The 25,205-nt window shown below is 47.5% G+C and overlaps 1 protein-coding gene across 3 annotated transcripts in view; it reads right to left on the bottom strand.

Annotated features, from left to right (window-relative positions):
• Window positions 1–8,441: 8,441 nt before the first annotated feature.
• The window catches only part of LOC119442492 (chondroadherin), a 213,894-nt gene continuing 197,130 nt past the window's right edge, over window positions 8,442–25,205 (bottom strand). For all 3 annotated transcript variants that reach the window (XM_049662204.1, XM_049662205.1, XM_049662206.1), the window contains one exon: window positions 8,442–15,611. In XM_049662204.1, coding sequence (XP_049518161.1) covers window positions 14,020–15,576 — 1,557 coding nt within the window. In that variant the 5' untranslated portion in view covers window positions 15,577–15,611 and the 3' untranslated portion in view covers window positions 8,442–14,019. The remainder of the gene's footprint in view (window positions 15,612–25,205) is intronic.

The raw sequence follows: 25,205 nt of genomic DNA, 5'->3' as shown, positions 1-25,205 counted from the left end.
ACGGAACTGCTCGAGCGCACGACGGTACCGCGCCACCACGGCAGCGGTCTTTCAGCTTGCCGCGATGTATACGAACTGCTCGAGCGCACGATCGTACGCACCGCGACGGCAACACTCCTTCAGCATGCCGCAAAACGGCGGCCCTCCTGCAATATTTGTTGACTGCATGCCGCTAAACAAGTAGTCATGCCTGCTCTGAAGTAACGGCCATCTGTCCCTTTAGCAACTGATAAATAACTGATGCACTGCATATGAGCTCGCCGTAACGTACTACGTGCGAATGGCGCTGCAGCGCGAGCTCGTGGGCTGCTCGCTTGATGTAGCTTTTAATGACAGCGCTCGAACATCGATGTGCTGTAATCAATACTTCCTTGCTGCGCTGCCTCAACGTGCTGGCTTGAGGTCAAGGATGAGCACATTTAACTCTCAAACCTGTGCTGCTCATAGTGGGGTAATGAAGTTATCCAACGCGCCCGACGCCCCGCTTCGTGAGGCCTTGAAACAAAACGGTAGAATCTGATGTTGGGATTCAGGCCTTCTTGCTCGTGGCAGCTCACGACGCAGCAGTAACGACGGGGACGCTTTTTCGCGGCTGAGCTAGGTCTCTCCGGATCGGCGCCGCCGATTCCGTCTGCTTCCAGCATTACGTCCCACAGCACACGGAGAGTCCGTTTTCGTTAAACTAGGCTGCGGCCAGCTCGGAGCGTGGTCGGCGTGGTCTCTGAGAAGTGGCGAGCCTTTTCGCACTCGCAACCGGGCCGAAAAAAGTGCGAATCGACGTAAAACTTGGGCTAGAAACGTGCTTCGCCACAGCCAGGGCTCAATACTACCCAAGCTGGTACTACCCAGATATAACTTCTCTCGCCGCCACCAGGCGCCGCTACTATACCTCAAACTCCAGCGCAAGACGCCCATACCCGGAGGCGACGTTACTTCCTTTGTCACAGTAACGAGTGGTACTCACTCTTGCCGACGTTCCGGGGCTGAAGCCCTTTCTTTGAAGGTTAGCGATACAACATAGGCGGATGAGTATTTTTTTATTGCGATAGCAATTATATGGACACTTCAACCGGATTTCTGCCGTCGGCGTCGCCGTCGCCATCGCCGTGAGGTTCCGTATAGATAAAATCTTCGCCGCGCGCCGTATGCCCCAGCGGAAGCGTGCGGGGACGCGCGCTATCACGGAGAGCGAACGCACTCAATCTCCCACGCGCAAGCAAGGAAGCGGAAAGCCAGCGCCGGAGGGAGGGGGGGGGGGGGGCACTTCTCTGCCAACAACCGCGCTCGTCGCTCGTCCGCACAGTCTCTTATCTCTCCCACGCGCAAGCAAGGAAGCGGGAAGCCAGCGCCGGAGGGAGCGGGGGGGGGGGGGGGGGGGGGCACTTCTACGCTGCCAACAACCGCGCTCGTCGTTCGTTCGACCGCACCGTCTCTTATCTCCACACGGCTCTGACCTTTATGCGCCGTGCATTCGCCGCTCAGTTTCCGTTGAAGCGATAGACCACACGTACCTTCGCCCGCTGCGCGGCGTATGCGCTCGCTGCCAGCGTTTTTGACAGTCGTTGGCTGCAGTCATTCAGTGTGATCTATTCATGTTTGTTTGCGCGCGCTCACACCACGCTTGTTCATTCAGTTAGTAATAGTCGGGCCACATTTTCCAACGCACGCTACACATGCAATGCTGCCCAGATCGGCAGTGCAGCACTACAGGTGTGTCCCTTCGCACGCGCTGCCCACGGTAAGCGCTTCTCATCAACACCACCGTTTCACACGCGCCTTCTCATGGTCATCGAGTCTCTCTTCATGTCGGTCTACTTACGCCGCAGCACACCTGCTTACTTAATCAGCTCATGTTTACTACAATTCATATTGCTACCAAGGCCACTCACCTTACTTCGTATGACATTGCTGTGTTGCTATCGCATTCATTGCTTCGCCCTTAGGGCGAAACTGTGACATTTTTTTTTTATTCTTGAGGAAAGCCGTACATCTCGAAGTGCCGGTAAAATAGGCAGTTGAAGCAGCGGTTCCGGAACTTGGCCAGGCAGATTCATTCCATGCCTTAATATGCCAATCACTATTTTTGCAGTCAACTATACTGCATGAAGCAAGGAAATTTGCAGGAGCAAGTTGGAATCAGCTAGCGCAAGACAGGGGTAATTAAAGATCGCAGGGAGAGGCCTTCGTCCTGCTGTGGACATAAATATAGGCTGATGAGGATGATGATGATGATACTCCACGCGTCTTTCCTATACCGCTCTACATTTTGCAGCATGAATGGTGCACAGTGCATCAGCGATCACCCAGTTGCATTTCTGGCAGCTGATCGTACAGTAGCCGGGCATAAGCGGTGATGGTTTAGTATTCGTGTGCTTTAGGTGAGGCAATGTGCGGCGCGCCCCCGAAAGCGCCATCTCGTCCCTCTAGAGCAAACTGCTCCACGAAAAGGGTCAATACTCGCGGACAACTTTCTGTGGCAATGAATGGGAAGCTACGAAGACAAAGCGCGCACAAGTTAGAGTGACCTTACCCTTGACTTGATTACAACCTGTGTTGTAAGCTTGCATAATAGCGACGGTAGACGTCGCTCCCTCGAAATACAAGTGACGAAATATAAGTGAATTGCAAGTGACTACCCTATATTCTTAATTGACATTGATTGCTGTAAATTCTTTGTTGTGACGTACCACGCGTTAATTTGAACTTGACGTCAACTTTGCGTTAGCGCTTTAGGACCTACATTTACCCTTTATGTTGATATTGCATCTTTTTTTTTTTCGAGTGTTTTAGCCAGCGTATCTTTGTTACGTACTCTCTGTCTTTTATTTTTTGCGTTCGTTTCTTTTAGCAGGTCATTTTTTTATGAGTACTGTTTGCATAAGAGAGGAGGAGTATAGCGGGCATAACCCATGATGCCTACCTCTATTGCACGCCCATTTAATAATAATAATAATAATAATAATAATAATAATAATAATAATAATAATAATAATAATAATAATAATAATAATAAAGCGCTTATGAAGATAGTCCCACATTCTCATCCACGTTAGTTAAGCTGAGGCAGAGAAATATGTACATTTTTTTCTAACAGCACAATAAGACAAAGTACATCACTGAGCGTTAAATCTGGCTGATTTTTCTGCTCTTCTTTTTTGGGCAAATGCGTTTGTAAGCTACGCTTATCCATAGCCGTAGCTTACAAACGCATAGCTTCTCAGAGCCCAACAACAGATAACTTCTGTAGACTGAGCCTGTTAGATCGCCTCAGGAGCACATTGTTCGGTAGTGTGTGTTTTTTATTATCTCAGGCGCCTCACAAGCGTCCTAGCATAGTTCAGAAACTTGTTAACAAAAATCCTAGGTCAGTACTTACAAAGTAACTCCGCGCAGAAAGCTATATCTACGTCGCTGAATTTCCTGACTACTTAACAGACATCGATAACGCTGCCTGGTGCCATTGCCACCGCATCACTGTATGCGCAGTTTATTTCATTCGCGCAGCTTTATCTTTTTCTATTCCTGTACCCACTTGCCTCCGTGAAGGGTAGCGAGTCAGGGCTACGTCTGCTTAACCTCACAACATTTTAATACATCCTTTCCCTCTCTCCCTTTAACCGGTGCGTAATATATGCGACGTTAACAGACATTTTATCCATGCACCATGGAAAATGCAACTTGTATGAAAGTGATCTATACAAAGGGATCGCTTAAGATTACTTTTTTCTCAAAACTTCGGCTCGAGGTTTTACTAGTACAGGCGCGCAAACTTACAATTCAATGCGATTTCAATGCAAGCCTAAGCACGCAGTAAGAGTTGTCACGTAAACGCGTGTCGACGACATCAAGCTTTGCCGTTTTGCCATATCTTACGCAGGTCCCGCATTGCTAGGTATCTACGTAGTAAACATGTAATAAACATTGTTTATCAAATACATTGTTTACACAAATAAAGATTGTTTAGTACTGTTGCCTGTGTTCGCGCTACTATGCTTCGCATCTGAGCCTACTACCGATAAGTTCCCAATAAGGGCATGATCAGCCGGCATGATGATGAGACACTTCACACGGGCGTACCATGCTGGCCCCAGCTATAGCTAGCAGGTTCAATCCTGCTTGGGTTTCCAATGGGGATTTAATTTTATCACTCAAGGGAGACCCACATATATGCAGCCACGTTGTAGTTCAGTGTTTTCTTTTTTTTAACATTACTGCTACCAAATATTACAATGCCTGTAGAAGTATATATACTTAAACGCTTATTAAGTGAGTGTACTTTTTTTAACTATGTCCCTGCAGTTTCAATAACCAAACTTTATGGCCGTATTCAAGCTCTACGTTACTTTTATAGTGCTTGGCGTGCTTGCTAGGTGCTGATACGTCTAATTATTCCACACTCTGAAAATTATTTCTTTTTTCTGAACTCACCGAACGTCTGTCACAAAGAGCCATGTCCAACTCTTGTCGCTGATGTTAACAGTGCAGCCTCCAAACGTCAATGACACTGCTCTGGATAAGATACCGACGTCTATTTCAGATCCCGTAGGTATTGAGATGTGGATATACTTAACGAGTCCTTGAGTTCTATCTGGTCCTTAACTTTGACCATACAGCAGTCTTTTTCTTTTCCTTTACTATAGGCCTTATTTGAATGAGGGCTCACGCAGGCAGCATAGCCTTCCGGGTAGCATTATCTTCACCGGTTTTCTTCAAGTGGAGGTCAGCTGGTCGGCACCCAATCGTCGTGCCACGAAAACATTCGAAATAAGCAAGCGGTTTTTTTTGCGCTTGAAACCAAGAAAAGAAGCACAAAACTTATCCCCTGTTGAGTGCTACACACACTGCTTCAATGAATGTTTTACATTGAAGTAATGCGTGTCCCAGATTTCCGCCCTGCGTTACTGTCAAACGGTTTCGGGTGCCTATGGCGTTCGCAATAACGACGCGCATATTTACACAAACGCATGTGATACTTGCGGCAGCGAGGAAACAGTCCAACATATCCTGTGTCAGTATCCCCGCTACAGGCTCCCAGAGACAGTCGCTTCGTAACGGAGTTTGCACGCCTCGACGACCGGCCGCTTTCTGAGCAGACGATTTTAGAATGCCGGATGATACGGTCTTCACAGCAGAAGGCGACGAGGGCGCTACTGAAGTCCTCCGGTCAAGCGACCTGTTTGAACGACTGTGACGCTCCCTGAGTTCCTATTTTTTTTTTTTTTTTTTTTTTTTGTGTGTGTGTGTGTGTGTGTGTGTGTGTGTGTGTGTGTGTGTGTGTGTGTGTGCGTGCGTGCGTGTGTGTGCGTGTGTGTGGTGTGTGCGTGTGTGCGTGTGTTTTTTTTTGTTGTTTTTTTATCTCCCTCTGTAAGTGTGTGCATTTTTCTTTATCTTTCTGTCTCCCCTTACCACTTCCCCAGTGTAGGGTAGCAAACTGGATATCTACCTTCCGGTTAACCTCCCTGCCTTTCGCGTCTCATTTATCTCTCTCTCTACACAAACGCACACAGAGCTGATGATATGCTGTGCAGTAGCCCGTTTCTTATCATTACGACCAGCACATGTCCGTATGCTCTGTTAAGCTGTTAGGAAAGGAATAAGCACGGCTAAGGCGATGTATTCTCTTAACTTCTTCTCTACTCGCCATCTGCAGACAAAGACAGATGTAAAACAATTAAATTGTGGGGTCTTACGCGCCAAAACCATCATCTGATTATGAGGCACAGAGTCCGGATTAATTTTGACCGCCGGTTTTTTTTTTTTTTTTTTTTTTTTACGTGCGCCTAAATCAAAGTACAGGAACGTTTATGCACTTCTCCCACGTCGAAATGCGGCCGCCGTGGCCGAGAAGAAATCCGCGACCTTGAGCTCCGCAGCCCAACGCCACATCCATTGGGCTACCGCCGGCGCGCGAGACGCCGTACATTCTTCTATACCCTTCATTTCACTTGCGCTTTCGTAACTTCAAGAATATAGATCTGCCTGGCTTTCTTTTTTGCGCGCATTTTTTTCCCGCGCATCTTATCAACAGCGAGCTGCTTATATATCGAGTTGGAAGGAACAATTCTGTGGTAAGTTGTAGCGGCGCATTGTCATCACAGTGCCCGCGCCCACCGTCACAATAGACGCCTTTGTTCACCATCCACCTGCAGTGTCATGACAGTGCGGCACCCCTTGGCCGGGCATTTGGATGCCAGGGATCATGAAGCAGCCCAGCAAGAAGACAAAATAAACGGAAACCAACATCATCACGCGTTTACGCCACTAGAAATGCAGGCGTTACTATTTGTGTATTATCGGCACTATTATGAACCGGTAGGCGCTATGCGATGCCTGTTTTACGCGGTCGTCGGCTACCGTAATTGCTCGGCTAACTTGGTGCATGCTGTACGTACCTGGAAATTCCGAGAACGTCCCACGCCGTGAAGAATCCTGTGAAGGCGTCGTAAGCGTCGCTTCTAGTTTGACGCACCCAAACGAAAGTTCTGTCAGACGACCACCGCCGATAACACCCGCACACAAGGCTATATTTTCTTGCGACACAAAACTTGCTTCCTAGAACTGCGCGTAACGTCTAGAGATAACTTCTCTTGCTTAAGACGCGTACCACAACTACGACTTCAACTGCATGATTCTAAGCACATATGCCAAGGATTTGCGACGACTGAAGGCACTCGGCCGCTTCAAGAATGGAATTGGCACTAAAGACAGATAGTCGTGTCATGCGCGTTGCCTGACACTAGGGGCGCTCACAGCTTCGGTGGCCTAAAGTCTTATATAGGGACTTTACGGTGGCCGCGAAGGCGGTAAAAATATCGTACGAAACTGAGCGCAGCGTGTGCTACAAATTTAATACCGACCGGGGAAAGGGTGAGTCGGTTCCCTTACGCTAAGAGCAGTCCCAAGCCGCAGGCTGTGTTGGCTACACCTATTACTTGTACACTGTACTGGGTGTCTGCAGGCGTTCGTAGAACGCAAATGCTACAGGCGAGCTTCGTACAGACAAGCGTGAGTTACGTTTGTGGAAAACGTGTCCTGTATTTAAGAGCGACTGTAGTAACAAAACCCACAGAAGCTCCTCGGAAACACGCTGACCTTTATGCGAACAGGAAGAACAAGCTTCGCAAGTAAATACCTCAAAACACCGAGAGGGCAGGTTACAATATGACTGACAGCCGAGCGGACACGGTGAGGTGGCAATCGACTAAATGTGCTTTTGTTTGGGCACGTTGGTGCAGCATACAGTGAAAAGACAAAAACAATGGACACTACAATAACTACAGTAGAGACGCGTACGCACAGGACCAACGCTTAACTCCTGCTTAAATTGACTAAAGCACGGCTCTTGCTATAGCTCGGCTTGGACCATCTTTACGACGGCGACTATACACCTGGCTTTGCGGCGATGATCAGTACGTATATTCTGCGACGCGCTGAGATGACAGTGTTTGCATTTTCTCAAATAATCGCCCGACGTCATCACTTTGTCTCAGCGTTATATAAGCCACGTCCCAATATCCGAACCCCGTTTAAGTAATAAAGAAGATGCATGTGAGCCGGAACGTGCATTCTGCGTAAAGCTGGTCACTCAGGCTCGGTCTCGGCAATCTAGAGCAGCGGCGTAGTCAGGGAGTCAAGTGAAGCCGGCGCGAAGTCTTCACACAGGGCTTGGATCCAGAGGAGGGCGCCAGTGGCTGGAAGAATTGACTGAGGAGATTCACAACACCTGCCCGGTCGGCGTCCAGTGCTTCATTTGTCCAAAGAAAACCTTTGACGTTCAGGCCTTCGTACCTCGAGCAAAAGGCCGTTGTTCCTGTTTTCTTTCTTTCTTTTTTGTTTTTTTTTTTTGCTTGTTTATTTGAACCAGTGAGAAAGAGACTTAAAAGCATATCAGGAAAGACTGCAAATTTAGTCAATCTGACGCCATTTGTCCTCTGTAGAGGTTCTTGCTGTTGCGTGCAACGCAATAAAAACTATTCTGACAGTGGATGCACAGGCTGGGAATTCTGTGCAGCAATTTCGTTACATCACGTCAACCGCGGCGCGACAAGGAATGCAATATTGTAGGCTTATCCGAAGCTTTCCGAAAGTCATAAGTTACTTTCTCCTGCAGTCATTGCTTCTGACGGGAGAAGACTTTGTTATTACGACACACAAAAAAGAAAACACACACAAAAAAAAGGAAACAAACAGAGCAATACCACATGGGAGGACCTTTATCATGCTTACGTACTGAAGCATCCTCACTTCTCCATAGCAATAAAGCTACAACGGAAATACCTACTTCTTACAATATAAGGGAGACAAAATGAAAAATAAGCAAAACTATTCGGCTCATGCCATGCCGTGGTCCTAGGAGAATCCGAAACATAACTGAATCAACGAATGCATTGTGCAACGTGCAGAATAGAAACAAAACACACATATTTCAGCTCTCAATGTCTTCTTTTAATCCCATGCGTTGTTTATAACAAGCAAACAATAACAAAAACAGATGTTTTCTCGTATTGGCAACGCGACAAGTTCATTGAATTTGGAACGAAAACAAGCACGCCATGCAACAGCATTCTCTCCATCTCGAGAGCTTATACACAACGTACGATTCTTGTACGAAAACTGAAGTACTCCATGCTCATTATAAACGAATCACTGTCACAAAAAAAAAGAAGCGACAATTAAGACAGCACTCAAAGATAATTAAAGTACACCACGACGGGCTGACTACGCAGCCAAACAAGTCACCTGAACATCAGTAAAGAACGCCGTAGTATAAAGGCAGCTGCCACATGAAGCTTGTTTCGTGACAGACCTATGCGGTCGGTGTTTCTAACCACTTTTCTTTCTTTATTTTTTTTATAAGGCGCCAGGGACGTAGAAATCTGCTAGATGAATTCGGAAACATCAGCATCATCAGACACTTGCCCGTCGGATTACAATTCGAACTCAGGTGGCAGTTGTACACATTTCGTTTTATTAAAGGGGTCGCTTCTTGCGCTCTTTAAATCATTACCATACCTTTATTTGCATCAAATAAAACCCAGTATCACAGTTGACAAATAACCAGCTGCTTGCAAACGGCCTTTAAAAAAAAGAGAGAAAAATGTTGTTCTTAGAAATTCGTCATCCCGTGTCATCTTGGAACAGTCACGTGTTCCGCGATAAGACAAAGGGGATGCCCTCTAACTCATATAAATAAAACGGAAGTATGTTCGGCGTCCAAATCACAAATGAAAGCGTTCATTTTCTTTTTTTACCTCGGGATGCGTGATGCGTATGAGCATTTCACCCTTCAGACAGGAGATCATGTTGAATCAGTACCACGTTGGGATATGCGGATGCATATCGTTCCGGGCATTCGAAGCATAATCTATACAAGCGGAGAAAGAGGCGAAAAAGTGTTTTTCCACCAAATTATTTCGAGAAGTGGTGAGTAGGCTTACGTTTATAATCGAAGTATCGTTTCTGGAAAGCTACCAGCCTGCGCCCTGCGTAGGTTGCCAATAAAAATAAATAAATAAAATTAAAAAAAAAAGCTATCACAAGAGAACCTGCGACTAATACTGACATAAGCAACAGTGACTGTAAAGAGGCCTGAGCGCCCGAAAGAAAAAAGAAAAGTCAATTATGAGAGTTAACGCCTCAAAGCAACCCTGCATGGAGCAATAAACTGCAGAAGGAAACGTGGCTGGGCTGGTTGGTGCTTACTTAATGACATGATGTAGCACAAGGACACAACCACAAAGAGACAACACAGATCATGTGCCTGTGACGTGCTCAGTGTGTGACTTCGTGGTTTTGCCCTTGCCCTAGATTATGTTATTAACTCAAGCAATAAGAAACGCCAAAGTGGGGTGCTTCGGAATAAACTTCGACATCTGGCGTTTCTTTAATATGAAACCAAAATACCGCGCACGAGCACTTTTTTTTTTTTTTTTGCATTCCGCCCCCATCGTAATGAGGCCACCACGACCGGGATTCAAACCAGCGACGTCGTGCTCCCTAAAAGAACGCCATAGCCATTCAGCCACCACGAGATTTAAGTGCTAGGTGTCAGTCAAACATATCTGCAAGTTGAATGAATACTGGTGGTACCACTGTACAAGGCGAGTTTTTTCAGAGCGCGTGCTTGTCTCTGACATGGTAGCATTCGAAACCAGATCGCACGCCAGCTTAAGAGTAATTCTGGATTTGTCTTTCTTGTTCTCTCTTTTTTTTCGGCTTTATAACGCCGGTTTCCACAAACATGATTCAGTCTTCCAGCTTTCTTTTTTTTTTTGTGGCAGATGGCTCTTGTTCGCGCAAATTGGCTTATATATATATATATATATATATATATATATATATACCCTTCACGTGGTTCACGACCCCCTTCACGTGGTCGAAACGTAAAAAAAAAAAAAAAAAGAAACGCTCCTGTGCTTAAATTTAGGTGCACGCTAAGGAAGCCCGGGCGGTCTAAATTAATCCAGAGTGACCAGCTGCGACGTGTATCATAATGAGATCGTGGTTTTGGCACTTAAAAACCGAAAATTGATGTTTTTCCTTCTCTTTATATTTTAATTGGGAGCTGTAAAAAGTTGTCTGCATATTTTGTGTCACACCATGTAGAACGTTCGCGTTTTCTTACTGTTACCGTATTATTGAGAAAACAACGCAGTGCTGTAGACCTCCGCAGATGCCTTACAGTTCCATTTCTATACTTCAAGATTTTCGCGCTGCCTTAGCTGATGGCCTTTCCTTTTTTTTTTTTTCGCATGCATCAAACAGTACCACCATGATATTTTTATCTTGCACGCTGGTCGTTATGCATACAGAGCAGACACTGTCTTTTCTGAGAAAATAAATACGAACGGAAGCGGTGAACACATCTCAACAACGGTATACCACAGCTTGGATCCCATATCCAGGTTGCTCGGCAAGGCGGCGTGCGTAGACGTTCTCTATGCGAAGCATTCGCCAAGTTTACGTAAATAGTAATTGACTGGAGGCAAGTACGTGCGTTTATTCACCTATGAGCGAATCACTGCGTTCTCTCTGACATGTGTGATCATCACTAAACGCGAAATGTCACAGACTAGCCAACGGCGCCAAAAGCATACAACACCGGCCTGCTTTCTTCTTGCGCCATCAAACGCCACAAAACGAGCAGCTTCCTAATGATAAAAAAAAGAAACACAAATACATAAGCAGGCTTCAACTATTCGCGCGTAAGAGAGAGCACAACGTCCTTGGCAAGAGTAGGATAAATATTCCAAAAACAACACCTGAGCTGCCTCAATTCTTTTTTTCGTTTACTTCACAGAGGACCATTCTTGCACAAAAGATTGCGGAAAGAGAAACGAGCAGGAGGCACGGAAAAAAAAGAATGGTGGTCATTCGCTTACCTCACTTTGCACTCAGCTACTCCATTAGGCAATGGCGGCTTCAAGGCAAAACACGCAACTGGTCATTAGGTCGCATAAATCAAGCTTTTCACGCGGAGTCTTGAGTTTGTTTTCTCACGTAAGCCGTTGACCGGGCTTCGCTATCCGCCGGCGCCTGCCAGACACTTTAATTTTCGCGGCGAGCTCTTTTCGCAACGAGCCGGGAAAATAACATAAAAGGCCGAAGCGTCGTCCATGACCTCATCAAGCATAAAATCTGGGTTAAAAGAAAGAGAAATAAGAGACGCGCTGCTTTGAGCAATTCCATGAATGTTTCATGCGTTAGAAGACCAAACTTTTAAAGGCTTTGTCCTCGCTGTACATTAGGGCGTTATGTACATAAAGAAAGAAGAAATCTTGCCAAGTAGAATCTCTCGTCCGGGGAGTATTATGCCGGAATAATCACCACCTTCGCTATCTTCCTTAATATCAGCTTCTGGCATCCACGTTGGCGGAACAGTTTATGCGGCGTCACTGAAGTCGTTAAGTCTTTCTTTAGGCTAAGCGAACAAAGTTCAGGTCAACTTTCAAACTGGGACGTGAGAAGGAGAGAGCTTTCTTTTTGCTTGTTTGTTTCTTTTCTTTTTTACAAACGCTGTGCGCGTACTACACAAAAACAGAAACGGAATGCCCTGTGTACCATCGTGGGAGCAACGGAACCGTAAAGCTCCTCCAACCGGCTAAAAACTCTCAAAAATAAATTACAAAAAAAAAAAGAAAACTAAACACGGCGGTTTACCTATACTTTACAGTCGTCGAACTATTCACAGCCGTCCACATTGTGGCGGTTCACCACAACCCTATGTATACTAGATTTCCTTTTCACTTCAAGAAGAGAGCACGTTAGCTCGGGAAAGACAGAACCGATACAAGAAAAGAAAGAAGCATTTTCCGCACTACCTCCGCCAAGGTCTTTACCAGCGACATTGGCTTTTTTTTTTTTTTTTTGCAACGTCGTGCATCGAGTCAACAGGATTTCTAAACCAATTGTTAATTTGTTACAGTCAAGCGTCTCAGAGCTTTTACTTAAGGGGTTATTAATTAAGTGTGAGAGAAATCAACGTTTCATATGCCAAAACGTTATTTTTTTTTCTCTCTCTCTCATTCGCAGACATAGGCCATTCCGGTGACGCTACCGGAGCACTGACTTCAACGGACGAGACTTTTTCTTTTTTGTGTGTGTTTTTCACACAAAAGCGAGAAAAGCGCCGCCCTTTACGGTTTGTCCCAAAGATGAGCCGTCGAGGCGCGTCTTCTCCACTATAATTTCTTTCTGTGCAGTTTTCCCCTGTATAGTGATGTAATCCTGGTGTACTTAGGTTTTTTTCTCTGCGCTAGAATGATCAGGCATATTTAGATCGAGCGATACAGCCTGTTAGTGCTTCCCAATCATGCCGGGAGGGGCCTCTGTAGTGACATAAAAAATGACATTCCATGCGGAAGTTGTCCCTGTGCATGCTTTTTCACATCCGGGCACCCCGAAAACGGTCTTTGTCTGCATGATCTGAATCGTAGGCGGATAGTACAACACGAAGGAACACTTCCCGAAAAAGGTCGTCGAGCACAAACACAAGTATACATCTGTACAGAAGGAACCAGGCCACTGCTCAAAAGCGAAGGATGATCGCTCAGGAAAAGCAGGAATTGAGAGAGAAGAAGAGAGAGGGAAATCATCATCATCACCGATACACAAAGGAACGGAATGAACGAGCAGCCACACATACTTGGGCTCCACGCTATGTACAAAGGAGGGACACCAGAGTGCGCTTCAACCACGAGATATTAAAAAGCTATGGCTCTTCTACACCGTTAGCTGCTCGGCGACTCGCTTGTGTCTTCGTAGGAACGTCCACACATACCGCAACAGTATTGTGGGCGTTCTTCCTGTGGAAAGGATATGAGACGCTACACTTTGTGATCTTACTAGGGGTAAACGGGCAAAAGGAAACGTGGGTTCCAAAAAGTCACTTCCAGCACAATGCGCGCGCTGGCAAATGTCGTACGGCCCCACCGCGACATCTCAAGCTCTGCGGCAAAACACAGTTCGGCTCAATCAAGACTTTTGACGAACACTTTGCACTCGCGAGGGGGGCGATCGTTCTGCTTGGAAAGTCACACACGCTGCGTCCACTTCTTCGAACAGTCATCTATCTTTCCCCTCCGGATTGGCTCCTAAAACGGTTTTGTCGTGTGTTCTCGGCGCTGTTTATGTAAGACGACGCTGTGGCAGTAATTCTTGCCCTTCAATAGGAGAAGTGCTCGGAGAGACATTTGCCCTCGGACAGGAGCGAGGAGACGAGAAGCCTAGGCGATGTGCTAACAAACCAACAAAATGAAACAAAAAAACACCGGCGAGGCCGTAGAAGCCAATTGTCAGCTGTCAAATAAAACCCTTTTTGCGTTGGATAGAGCAGAATTCCTCGTAGCCAGAAGTCAGCATTAAGTCGGCGAGATAACATGGTCATGTCGGCCAATAAGAGCCAGAACTGACCACTCTCAGCCTTTTTTTTTTTTTTTCTTCAGTAAAACATATCCTGGGCTTCAGGAATCCGCGCAGGGCACTTTCCATACGCAATGCACCACAGCGCCAAGGCGTTTATCACAGTTCTGTCACAGGTATCAACTTCAAGGGCTGGTGAGCCACTTGACACATGCTGTTGTCGTCTTCGCCGTGTGTCTTGTGGTACTGCGGCTCTTTGGTTCCGCTTCCCCACTTGTTCTTGAGGACGCCGGCGACACGCTCCCGGAACCGGAAACCGAGGGCCACGATGAGGGCGAACAATATCGCAGCCGCAGCCACGACTCCGATGATGATCTGCCGCCGAAGCACCGCGTCGTAGCAGCCCAAGTCCGCAGAACCAATGTCCCTCAGTAATTTGTCCTTGAGCGCTGGTGGCCCACCGCCACAGCGGACCAGCGACGTCTCCGGAGTGAGCGGTGAATTTGTCGCGTTGCGGGCACTGCACATGTGCCACAGCCACAAGACAGTGCAGTTGCAGACCAGAGGATTGTCCCTCAGGTCGAGCTCCTGCAGCTCGTACCACTCGAGAAGCGACTCATCAAAAGTCGAGAAGCCGTTGCCCCGCAGAATCAAGTGCTTCAGACCAGCGAGGCCGTCGAACGCTCCAGGCTCTATGCATCGGAAGTTGATGTTGTGCGTCATCCGGATGCTCTCGAGGTCTGTGTTCTCGGCGAAGGCGCCTCGGTCGATGCACCGAAGCGCGGCCGAGCCGCTCACTTCCAGTGTTCTCAAGTACTTGAGGTACTGGAATGCCGACGGTCGAAGTCTCGGGAACTTGTTCTGTCCCAGGTTGAGGACTTCCAGCCGCGTGATGTCCTGGAATGTCGCCGTGGGCACCTCTTCGAGCTCGTTATCGTGCAGCTTCAACTGGCGCAATGCGGAAAGCTGCCGAAACGCTCCGTTCTGCACCGTCTTCACGCCGCAGCCGTCTAACGACAGTTCCTCGAGCTGCTTCAACGCTACGAAGGCTTCCTCCGGAATGTTGGAGAACATGTTGAGACCGAGATCCAGGTTTAACAGAAACGACAACGGCGCGAACGCCTGGCTCGGTATCGTCACAAACTTGTTGTCCCGCAGCAACAGGGTTTTCAACTTGGTCAGCCCCTGGAACGCCTGTTCGGTGACCCTGACCAGACGATTCTGCGACAGGTCCAGCTTCTCCAGCTTCTTAAGCGGCGTGAACACCCCGGCCGGAATGCTGTCAATGTAGTTTTCGTTCAGCAGCAGCGTCTGCAGCTCGTCGAGTCCCACGAATGTCGTGTTGTCGAGCTGCGAGATCATGTTCCTCGCCAGGACAAGTACGACGAGATGCTTGTGCGAGCGGAAGTTCTCTTTGCCCAGCGACACCAGCTGGTTGTGCGAAACGTCCAGATAGCGCAGGTTTCCGTAGACGCTGAATGAAGACACGCCACTCTTGATGTGGTTGTTCACGAGGCTCAGCTCTCGCAAGTTCGGGTTGAGCGTGATGGGCACCACGTCCAGATAAGCCGAGTCACACACCACTCGGAGATTCTCGTCGTCGCAGATGCATCGCGACGGACACATGGCGCGCGCTGCCGTCCACGTCCAAGAGGCCAGGAATAGCAGAGGCAGCAACCGTAGCCGCGACTGCACGGCACCCAGGCACCCTGGCATGGCCGGAGAAGTGGAGACACCTTGTCCGCTACCGCCTGCAAATAGAAAGCAAAAAAATCAAAGTGTAAACAAAGACTGTCGCAAGCACAGCCACAAGTACAAATATGTTAATGCAAAGCATGAGATTGAAAATAGTTACTGCGGCACTGACTTACATCTCATGCAATGTAACTCAACAACGTCAAATGTTTGTGGAGTAGATGCAAATCCAGGAGCGACTTGCTCTCATGCCGAGTCGCCTCAACAGCAACAAAATAACCTCGTTATGCTCTAACTTAAACACATATGACTTTACTTGGTTTTATCTTATTCTGGGAAGATAATGCATTTCGGATGCAGAAGACAAACGTTCTCAACTCTTTAAGTTTCCTCTATTCAAAGTAATTGTGAAGGGTAACATAAAGGTAAGAAACTTTGACATTTGCGATTCCTTGACATTGTGATACACCTGAGCCGTCGACTCCCTTTTACCTTTTTCGGCCATCGAATGACCACTAAATACAGAAAAATAGACACTACAGTTTGCTGTTCATTGTAAGAAAGTGCGCAGAAAAGTACGCGTGACTCCAAGAAAATATTTGGCCTGACAGCGAGCCCCTTAAGTCATCGTCGCTATAGCGTTCACGTCATAAGAAACATTTACGTGACACTTTACCTTATTGCAAGAGTAATGCATTAGGAATGAAAAACGCCGGTAAGTACGACGTATTAAATACGTATAGTAACTACGGTGTCTGACCTTGTGATGTACTTTAAGGCAAACATGCACAGTGAAATACCGTCCTGCGTGCACGCCGACAGGATTCTGACAGTGTTTGGCAAGGCGCTGGCTCTTTCTCCAGGCGATACGCCCCTCAAAAAAGGCATGTGCAGAGCTCGGCGACGCCTGTACCCATTTTTACCGTTGGGTAACCGGCGGCAGCTTGTTCACTAACAACATGCCGTAGCCGAAGCGGGCTATTCAACCATGAGTACCCACGATGTAGTCGCAAGGATAGCAATGACCGAGTGTATTGTCAGCGTGTTGCCTTGGAAAACAAAGGAGACCATGTAAATTGTTACTATGTATACGAGCTACAGTTGCGCACCCGTCTTACGTCGTCAAACACTACGTAGGCCCCGAATAAAACGAAGTCGAAGATTCTGGAAATTAAAGCGGCTATAGGAGTTGAACTAATGGAGAAACCATGAATAGCAGTTCCTTGTCGTTGTTGTTGTTGTTGCCGTGATCAACATCAGAAATTGAAGTATGAATAACTTAGAATCACGGAGCATTGCGCTCACAACTCTAACGACCATATATGTTTTCTTTCGACCTAGAGGCACAAAACAAGTGCATGAAATGCGAGTCTACCAAGCTTGTGACTCTGCTTCAAGCTAGAAAACTACCTTTTAATGCAGGTCATGCACCACGAAAAGCTGTAATTAAAGTTTACGCACAAGTGCCCGCCCATCTAGGGAATAACATTATACGCAAAGAAACAAAAATGGCGCACTTAGAAAACATCTTTCTCAAGTAGTTATGGTAAGCGCCATAACGAAGCTGACCATTTGATTTTTCTGCGTTAACCTTTCTTTTTACAGTCACGAAAGCCCACCAGAAAAGGAGCTTGACCAGCGCCCGCCGCAATTAGAGTCCGTTGGGATAACAACGACCATTAGGGCTACAATAAACGTCACCGAGAAAAAGAAGGAAGCGCCGTTCTGGCGCAACACTCTAACTACTCTGACCCAACGGTGCCCGCCTCAAACTTTCACGACCCTTATAACTTGGGACAAACAAAAGCAGTCAGCGAAGGCTTACACAGCAAAATCTTGTAATTCTCAACTTACATTACTAATTTCTTTATTAATATTTAGCAATAACGGTGGCTACTCTGCCAGAACAGACAGATGATATGTCAAAATTATTACGAGGGAAAAAAAAGTCGCAGTTTCGCCCGAAAGCGCCTCCCCCCCTCCCAACCTTCCCCCCGGAGCCTTGCTGTCCGGCGGGCGCGCGCGGTCGCTCGGGCGGCGCGAGACCACGATCCCAGGTCTTCTCTTATGTGAAAGGTGCATACCCAGTATCCCAAGAATGACGTAGGCCAAATATAAGAAATTTAGTAAATTGACAAGACAAAGATTGCTTCGTCTTAAAAGGACCGTAGCTGCGAGTTCATCAGTCAATCCATCAGTTAATCCTTGCGTATAGACTGTAAGTTGTGAATCATGAATCTCTGCGCTGCCACGCCGTTAGCAGTGTTGCTTAATGAAATAGCAATGTTAGAAAATACTTTTTCCTCAAAGCACACCGTGAACAGAGCACACCGTGAACAAAGGAAATTCCCGAGCGAGCAGTCACTGCACGAAAAGACTTCGTGAGTGAGTGAGTGACTTTATTGAGGTCCAGAAAAGACTTCGTGTGCGCATAGTTAGGTACCCTAAATGGTTAAAGTTAACGACAAGCCCTTCTCAATGGCGCGTCTCATAGACATTGACCACCTCGGGACATAGTATATAGTAACCTGTTATTTGCGTGCGATAGGCCGATGGATGGTTAGCCATATCGGTCGTTATAGTTAGTCATTCTATGTCGAGTTACTAGTCAACGGGCTATCAGTCGGCCTTTAATCGAGGTAGATCTTCATCCAATATAAAAGGGACACCTCATATATGTTCTAACCGCGATTCCTTCCGACGTGCAAGTCGGAACCTCGCTCACTTGTGCGTGTTTTGTCGTTTTCTTGTTGAAAATTCATGCTCATGTAACGTTTTCTCATTACAAGCACACATAAGGCAAATTAACGGCTTTGGAACACAAATCCGGTGTTCCATTTCATATTTGGCGACCGTTTACACTTGGTAAATTCCCGGAAGGCAACAGGTCAGCTTACCAATGACACACTGCAATGAGTGGGAAGTTGTTGCAGTTCCAGCGGAACGATACAATATTGCGCTTCAATAAATACTCTGCCCTTTCACCGACTCTGACACAAGTTCAAAGTGCGCTCGCGATGTTACAAAACAACGAAAGTCACGTCGATTAGCGCGCGCGCACCACGACATCATCAGGCGACACGGTGCACCCAACCTGCAGCAGCTATCAAGGCGCAAGGTAGTCGCTCTGAAACGAACCGTCTCCTGCACTACCTTACTGAAAAGCCCATTAGTATAAAGCAAGTCGCGAGTCCCGAGTTTAAGTTTGGCCAACAAAATTACGCACTGAGTGCGGATACTTAGCCAATTAGTTCGTAACAACGAGTACCGCCCTACAACGAAGACGGTTTAGAGCCGCCAGCTAATGTCCGCCTTTCGCTCAATGCCCCCCTTCCGCAAGTATTCTTCCCTTCGTCCACAATTCCCTCCCGAAGCCCAATCTCTTTTCAGCTCGGAGCTCGGAACAAGTTCCTGATAACAGGCGGTGAGTGCCGACGTAGCTCTACAGATGGTATCGTTCTTCTCTCCCTCTTTTTTCTATACTTTCGCGGACCGGCCGCAGAGACGCAGTGCGAGAGCGTCTTTAGGCTCCGCTCTAATTCCTTTCAATCCGGCTCGCAACCAGGGAACCTAATGGTGCCTCCGATCCATTGTCATCACAATGGCGTCGCTCGGCCCGCCTCCCGGAGAAGCGCGGCAGCGGAGACGGATTAGGGTCGAACATTCATCTTCATTAGCCACAACCGTGTGCCGCACTGTCGACGAACCAGGGATAGTTATTCGCGCTCGCCCAGTCTTGTGCCGTGCTCCTATTCCTCCGATCTATCGCTCAACTTCTTCGGGAGCCGAGTTGCCGAGTCCCGGTTAGTTCCCTTCTTTTCCTTGCTTTGTCTCGTAGCCGGCCGGCACCTATGCGCTGAAGAGTCGTCCGCCTTCAGATAAAGGCGTTGTGCGCTAACGCTGCCGCCGCACATCGTTAGCGGCTTCCAATGACCACGGAGTTTTCGCGCCTGCACGGAGCTAAATGAGCTGGAACATCGCTTCCTGATGAGGAAGGCGCGAATCCTCGAGCCCCTTTCAGGCGATGCTGAAACGCGTCCCGCAGCCGAAGAGGAGGAGGAGGTTGTAAGCAGTAACGCAAGGAGCACCGAGACCATAAGGCATGTCGGTTGCAAATCGGAAATGTCTTTCTGGAATACAGCGTGGCTTCCTACACTTAATAAAAAAAGAGAAAAAAAAATTGACGTGCACAGAACACAAATTACTTAGCGCGTCCAAGTTTTGAGCGACGAAAGAAGACACGTCGCGTTCTTGAAGCTCTACTCAAGACTATCGTGCGATAGTTTAAAGATATAGCTTCTGGACTTGAACGTTTGGCGCCTGACACGCCCTATATAGAAAGCCGGAGCGCAGAAATGCGTTTTCCATCTGTACACTTCAATGTTGCGCACGTGTAGAGCCATAAACATTTTTCTGGTTATTATTACGCCTGCTTAGCTTTGCTAAAACTCCCAATATGGACAATGCGCAGGCGCACTGATGTCTCCGGCAGTGGAAGGTAGTCTTTTCTGGCATGGATTGCTTCTTCGGACCACTCTCCTTGGCATTTGTGGTGACAGCATCGAGAGAGGGGCGAGAATAACGACTTTGAACGTTTTATTGTAGTTCCTAAAAGCTAACGTAGCAGCTTCCAATTCCTGTAGCAGTTTGTGAAGTTCGAAATATTTGTTAACGAAGCAATCGCGGCGGAAAACTATGCTGGCGATAATTTGAAGCAGTCATCCTGTTCGCAACTTCGAGTTGAGGTGTGTTTACAAAAAAGCAAAATTTTCTCAATTCCCAGACTTATAAATGCAGCTTTTTTTTTTCGACTCGCTGCAAGCGTCAGCGGCGTCGAGACAGCCTCATTACTCTCGTTGGAAGCCGTTTATCGCGAGAGAAATATGCGGCTAAAGCGGCTTTGTCCCCGAAGTTAAGAAGAATGGAGCCACAGAGAGGAAAGGCACGCCCGTTTAGTTTCACCACTTCAGAGGCAGCAGCAGAAAGCAGCTGCAGCAACAGCACGGCATTCCTAACGGCGGCGCCAGAATGCCTGCAAAGAGAGACTCGGACAGCTTTTTGTAAAATTATTTTTCATTCTCCGGCTCCGTTTAAACAACTCTGTAATGAAGCCTGCCCGCGCACAGTGAAGTCGGCATGATGCAGCGTCTCTCACGCAAAGCTTGCAGGATATGCGGGAATGCACGACTCCAGCGTGCTCGTATTTTCGTCTAGCGCTAGAAGCTGGGATGAGAGCGAGAAAACGAGCGCAGGCTGTTGCCCCGGTCGCCCCGTTAATATTTAATATTATTGCATACAGGCGATCTCACTAGCGAGGCTTACATTTCTATCCTGCAAACGTGAAGCTATTAAATTGAGAGGCGTAACTGCCTGGTAATTTATTTTCTCTTACAGGGAACAACTAACCGAATCTAGGCTAACGGACGTTACGCACTAATGGAAGTTAGCCGCTGCTAAACTGCACACGAAGCCGCAGTTTGCGTGCTACACATGCTTCACAGTCTGGGTTAGGAAGTTTCAGTTAGCGTTGCCCAAATTGAGATGGCAGACACAACGGAAGCGGTTAGGGAAGCGGTGTTAAACGGTGAATTGTCTTTCCCCAGAGCATGTCAGTAGCAGTTGAAGCTTCAATCAAAAGCTTTCGTACCCATAATGAAGCACAATGTGCTCGCGTTGCAAACAGGGCCTATAATGTTAGCGCACGCACAGGCCGCACTGGCAAGGGAACTTAGCTCCCGACGTCCGACAGCCTAAGCTGGGGCCCTCTATATAAGCGGCAGAGCCGGACTCGTGATACCAGTGTTTCAGTCAATTGACTCACATTTGTCCGAGCTGAGTTAAGGGCGCTTTAGTAGCAGACGCATTAGACGCAAATAAAGTTAAAAGTAGCCAGCCACAGAGATATAATACCGTGCTGTAGCGACCGCCACCAAGCATTCGGTCGTGTTTACTCTGTCTCTCGTAGACATCCTTCGATTCAATTACATTTCAGCAGAAAATCTACTAAATACTACTGAAGGTCAGTATAAATGCAACATAAGTTCCATAACGACTAATGTAAAGGTAAGTTGAACCACTACGACACCTGCACCAGCGTGCCAGGCGCTAAAGGAGGCGAAATGGCTGCAGTGGGACAATAATGCATATCGCTCAAACTTAATCCTTGAGCTATTCACACTTCCGCAGTTTGTGCAAGTACTATAGCGAGCAGCAAATGAAACTCTACGGGACACGCACGCCAGGCTCTGATAAAATATGCACATATCGCATTCATTCGTTAATTTGATAACGCGTACCAACCGTAGACCGGGCGCGAATAGATGTTAGGTGCGCGTAATTTTGGGTCCCAATAGAACGAAACACCGTACGTGTAGTTTATGTAGAGAGGGATACAAAATCACTAACGAATTTTTTTCTTTCAAAGTTTATTGAGATACACAACCGAGTACTTTTTCATCTATTCATGAAAACGCTTCGGAGAAGGAATTATGAGAGAATGTACTTACGGGAGCTGCTTATATGAGGGACTCATGAAACTATGACAGTCAGAATGGTAAATGAACCATGCAGCGAGAAAATTTCCACCTCGTCCGCGACCCAAAAGAACGCGCGGCGCTGTCTTCATCCCCGCCACAGCAAACAAGTTATTGCAGCTTAGCAATTCGCTCGAATGTTTCACCGTAAGCGCGAAATTTCAATTTCGTGAGCGGCTGATTTTAGGCCGAAGGCGACGAACGGCGTTTGAGTATTTACTGTCGAAGTCAGAATGGCCAGCCATGACGTTGCCCAGCAACCCGAAACTTCGTCGATTATTTAGTAAGAACGTTACGCCCCGCCCCCCCCCCCCCCCCCCCTTCGGATACAGAAAGGGCAATGATAATCGGTAAGCTAAACTTTTTTGCACATTTCATACGTGAAACGATGTCGTACTTCTGGTTGCTATGCCCGCCCGGCTGAACACAACTTGCGCAGCCACGCTTCCGAGCCAAGAATTCTTCGGACGTATTCCGCGCTGTCTTTCTAAGCTTCGTCTGAGCTCATTGTTCTCTTCTTGCACCACCCTTCCCCATAAGCCTTCGCAGAATCGTTCTCTGCACAAAGAACGCTGCGCCGCATTCCATCGCGGAATTGCACTGCCCTTGGAGAAGGACATCGCCGCTCATCACGCGTCCTCCTCGAAGCGAACGCGCATTTCTCATAAAAGCGAGAATTTCAGAGGCGCAGGCTCACTTTCTTTCTCTTGTCCTTTCAGTGTCCTCGAAGAGACGCCAAGAAAGTGAGGGACGCGTGTTTATGACCAAATTCCCCCTCGAGCAGCAAAACTTAGCGCGACGCAATATCAAAAAGAGGAGCGAATCTCAACAACATTCCAGCTTCTAGTTATTGTTTACAAATGCCGCCGGTCTAAGCATACGCCATTTCAGGAAAGCCATTACGCTGAAGGACTTTGCGTCCATAACGCTGAACCGCTATATGAACCGTAATACTAAATCTTAGCAAATAATGTCACGTACATTACAAAGGGCTCATTTGATACACCCGCCGCTGTAGCTAGTTGTGCAGCTTAGGACAAGTTTACGGGTCCAATCCATAGCCATGGCGGCCATGTTCTGAGAAAGCTGGATTAAAAACAGAAAAAAAAAAGAAAAGAAAGAAGAAGAAGCTTTGAGGGCAAGCTGAACTCGTAGCTTCGTGGGTACGAGCTATGTTTTGAGGCAACAACAACAACAACTCGTAGCTCCCACGTTGATTTTGGACATTAAGCTTCATCAATCAGGCGTAGATAGTTGTATCCTACACAATTATATCAGTATAAGCAACCAAACGCACTAGCAAATATACTATATGGCGCACACATGTACCACGTGAATAAAGCATTACTGTCTCTTCGGATTTAGAGAAATGCCAGGGCCAGCACTTTTACAGCGAAAGCAGGGACTGCTTTCCAAAGACTTCTCTTATGTAGTTGCCTTCCAGAACTGGCTTTATAATCGGTAATCGTATCATTATTATGCCGATCGCTAACATAAGTGGCGGGCGCCCGAACACCGGCTCATCAGGAGACGCTCTTACGAAAGATCAGCTTTGCGAATACGCATCCTGATCTCCCTAGAAAAGAAACTGTTTAAGAGTTGCGATCTTAGTGAGCTGTTACAGGCTGATGATCATGCCGAAAAGAATGACTACTTGAGACAAACAGTATGACACGCGTTGAAGTTGTACTTTTTCTTCGTTCTATCGTTCTGATCCCCTCTTTCCAACCTGCAATACAGCATATAGGAATCCAGACACACGTACATGTTAAACTGTCTTTTATCTCCTACACATGCAGAGTCATGTGGGTAAGAGTGTAAAATTGGTCTTGTCTGCGTCTCGCCATCTGTTCCACTTTCTATGCGCTGGTTCAACCAAAATAGGCCGCGTTACAAGAGTTCGAGGCTGCACCTGAGGGTTTGATATCAGCTTTACACGACACAGGACAGATGATGAATCAGGGTCTGGTATGGATACTGGTGGTTCACACTGTGGTTCTGCGTAATCTAAATAATACCATCTTTCAGTGGCTGCAGAGCTCTAGGAATGACACTTAAAACAAGAATACATCCGTACACTACTACGGCAGGCATTCATATACATGAAACAGAAAACCGCAATTGAACACACTGACAAGCGCACGCGTAACAACCGTACCTAAACAACTTTACGACGCTTACAAAGTGCGAAGCGAGGGCTCGCGCAGGCGAATTTTGAGCATTATAGCGCCTCTCGTCGAAAGTGTTCGCATCGTTCTAATCACGCCGGCCATTCGCTTCCTTCCTCAAACGTGGAGCGCCTCCTCGCACGTGAGCGAAATATCTCGCTTCCGCATCCTCGGGAACGCGCGCGCCCACGCAGAAACGGTTGCAAATCCATACCGGAAAAGAAAAAAAAAAAAAAAATGCCGCTCGCGCAGTCGTTATAGGTCTGGCAGCACTGCGTAGCTATAACTGCGCACAGAGCTCCCGCCGTTCTCGGAGTGATTAACGCCTGCAGGCAAAGTAACGAGGCCGCCTAGGCACCGCGCACGCTCGTTTTCACCGCGAGCAAGACGCGGGCGGCGCCAAGCCGGCCGCAGGGCTGTGTTGCGCGTACTTTTCGGCGGCGGAATTCGCCATTACCTTCGCACCTCGGCGCCGAGTTCATCAGGTCCGCGCTCCGCAGAAACGCGGCTCTCGCCAAGAACGGCTTGACGTTCACACGGGCCTCAACATCCGTGCGACGATGCGCTCCTTTGCAGCCGTGCGGTGGCCGCCGATGCACCCAGCACGTACAACACTCGCGCTTAATCGCTCCTTTCTTACGAGAATTGTCGCCCTTGATGTTTAGAAACTCTCAGGTCCACGCGTAAATATAAAAGCGAGCTCCCAAGGTGCGGCTATAGGCGAGGCCGTGCTTACGAAAGTATACGCTTAGTTTCTGTTATTTATCCGCAGTGACAAGTAGTTACTGCAGGCCTACGCCTGCAACTGCAGAGACGACGTAGTCTGCTATGGCAATTAAGCTTTCGCCAACGTTAACTCAGCGGTGCGTAGGTGTACAAGGTAGACATCGAATCGCTGCGTGAGAGTGTGCACAGCTGCGCTGAATTGTTTTAAAATTACATAAAGTAA

The sequence above is a fragment of the Dermacentor silvarum genome, chromosome 2, assembly GCF_013339745.2.
Source record: "Dermacentor silvarum isolate Dsil-2018 chromosome 2, BIME_Dsil_1.4, whole genome shotgun sequence".
Classification (NCBI taxonomy): Eukaryota; Metazoa; Arthropoda; class Arachnida; order Ixodida; family Ixodidae; genus Dermacentor; species Dermacentor silvarum.
Note: the sequence above shows the minus strand (reverse complement) of the source record. Positions and strands in the feature narration are given on the sequence as shown.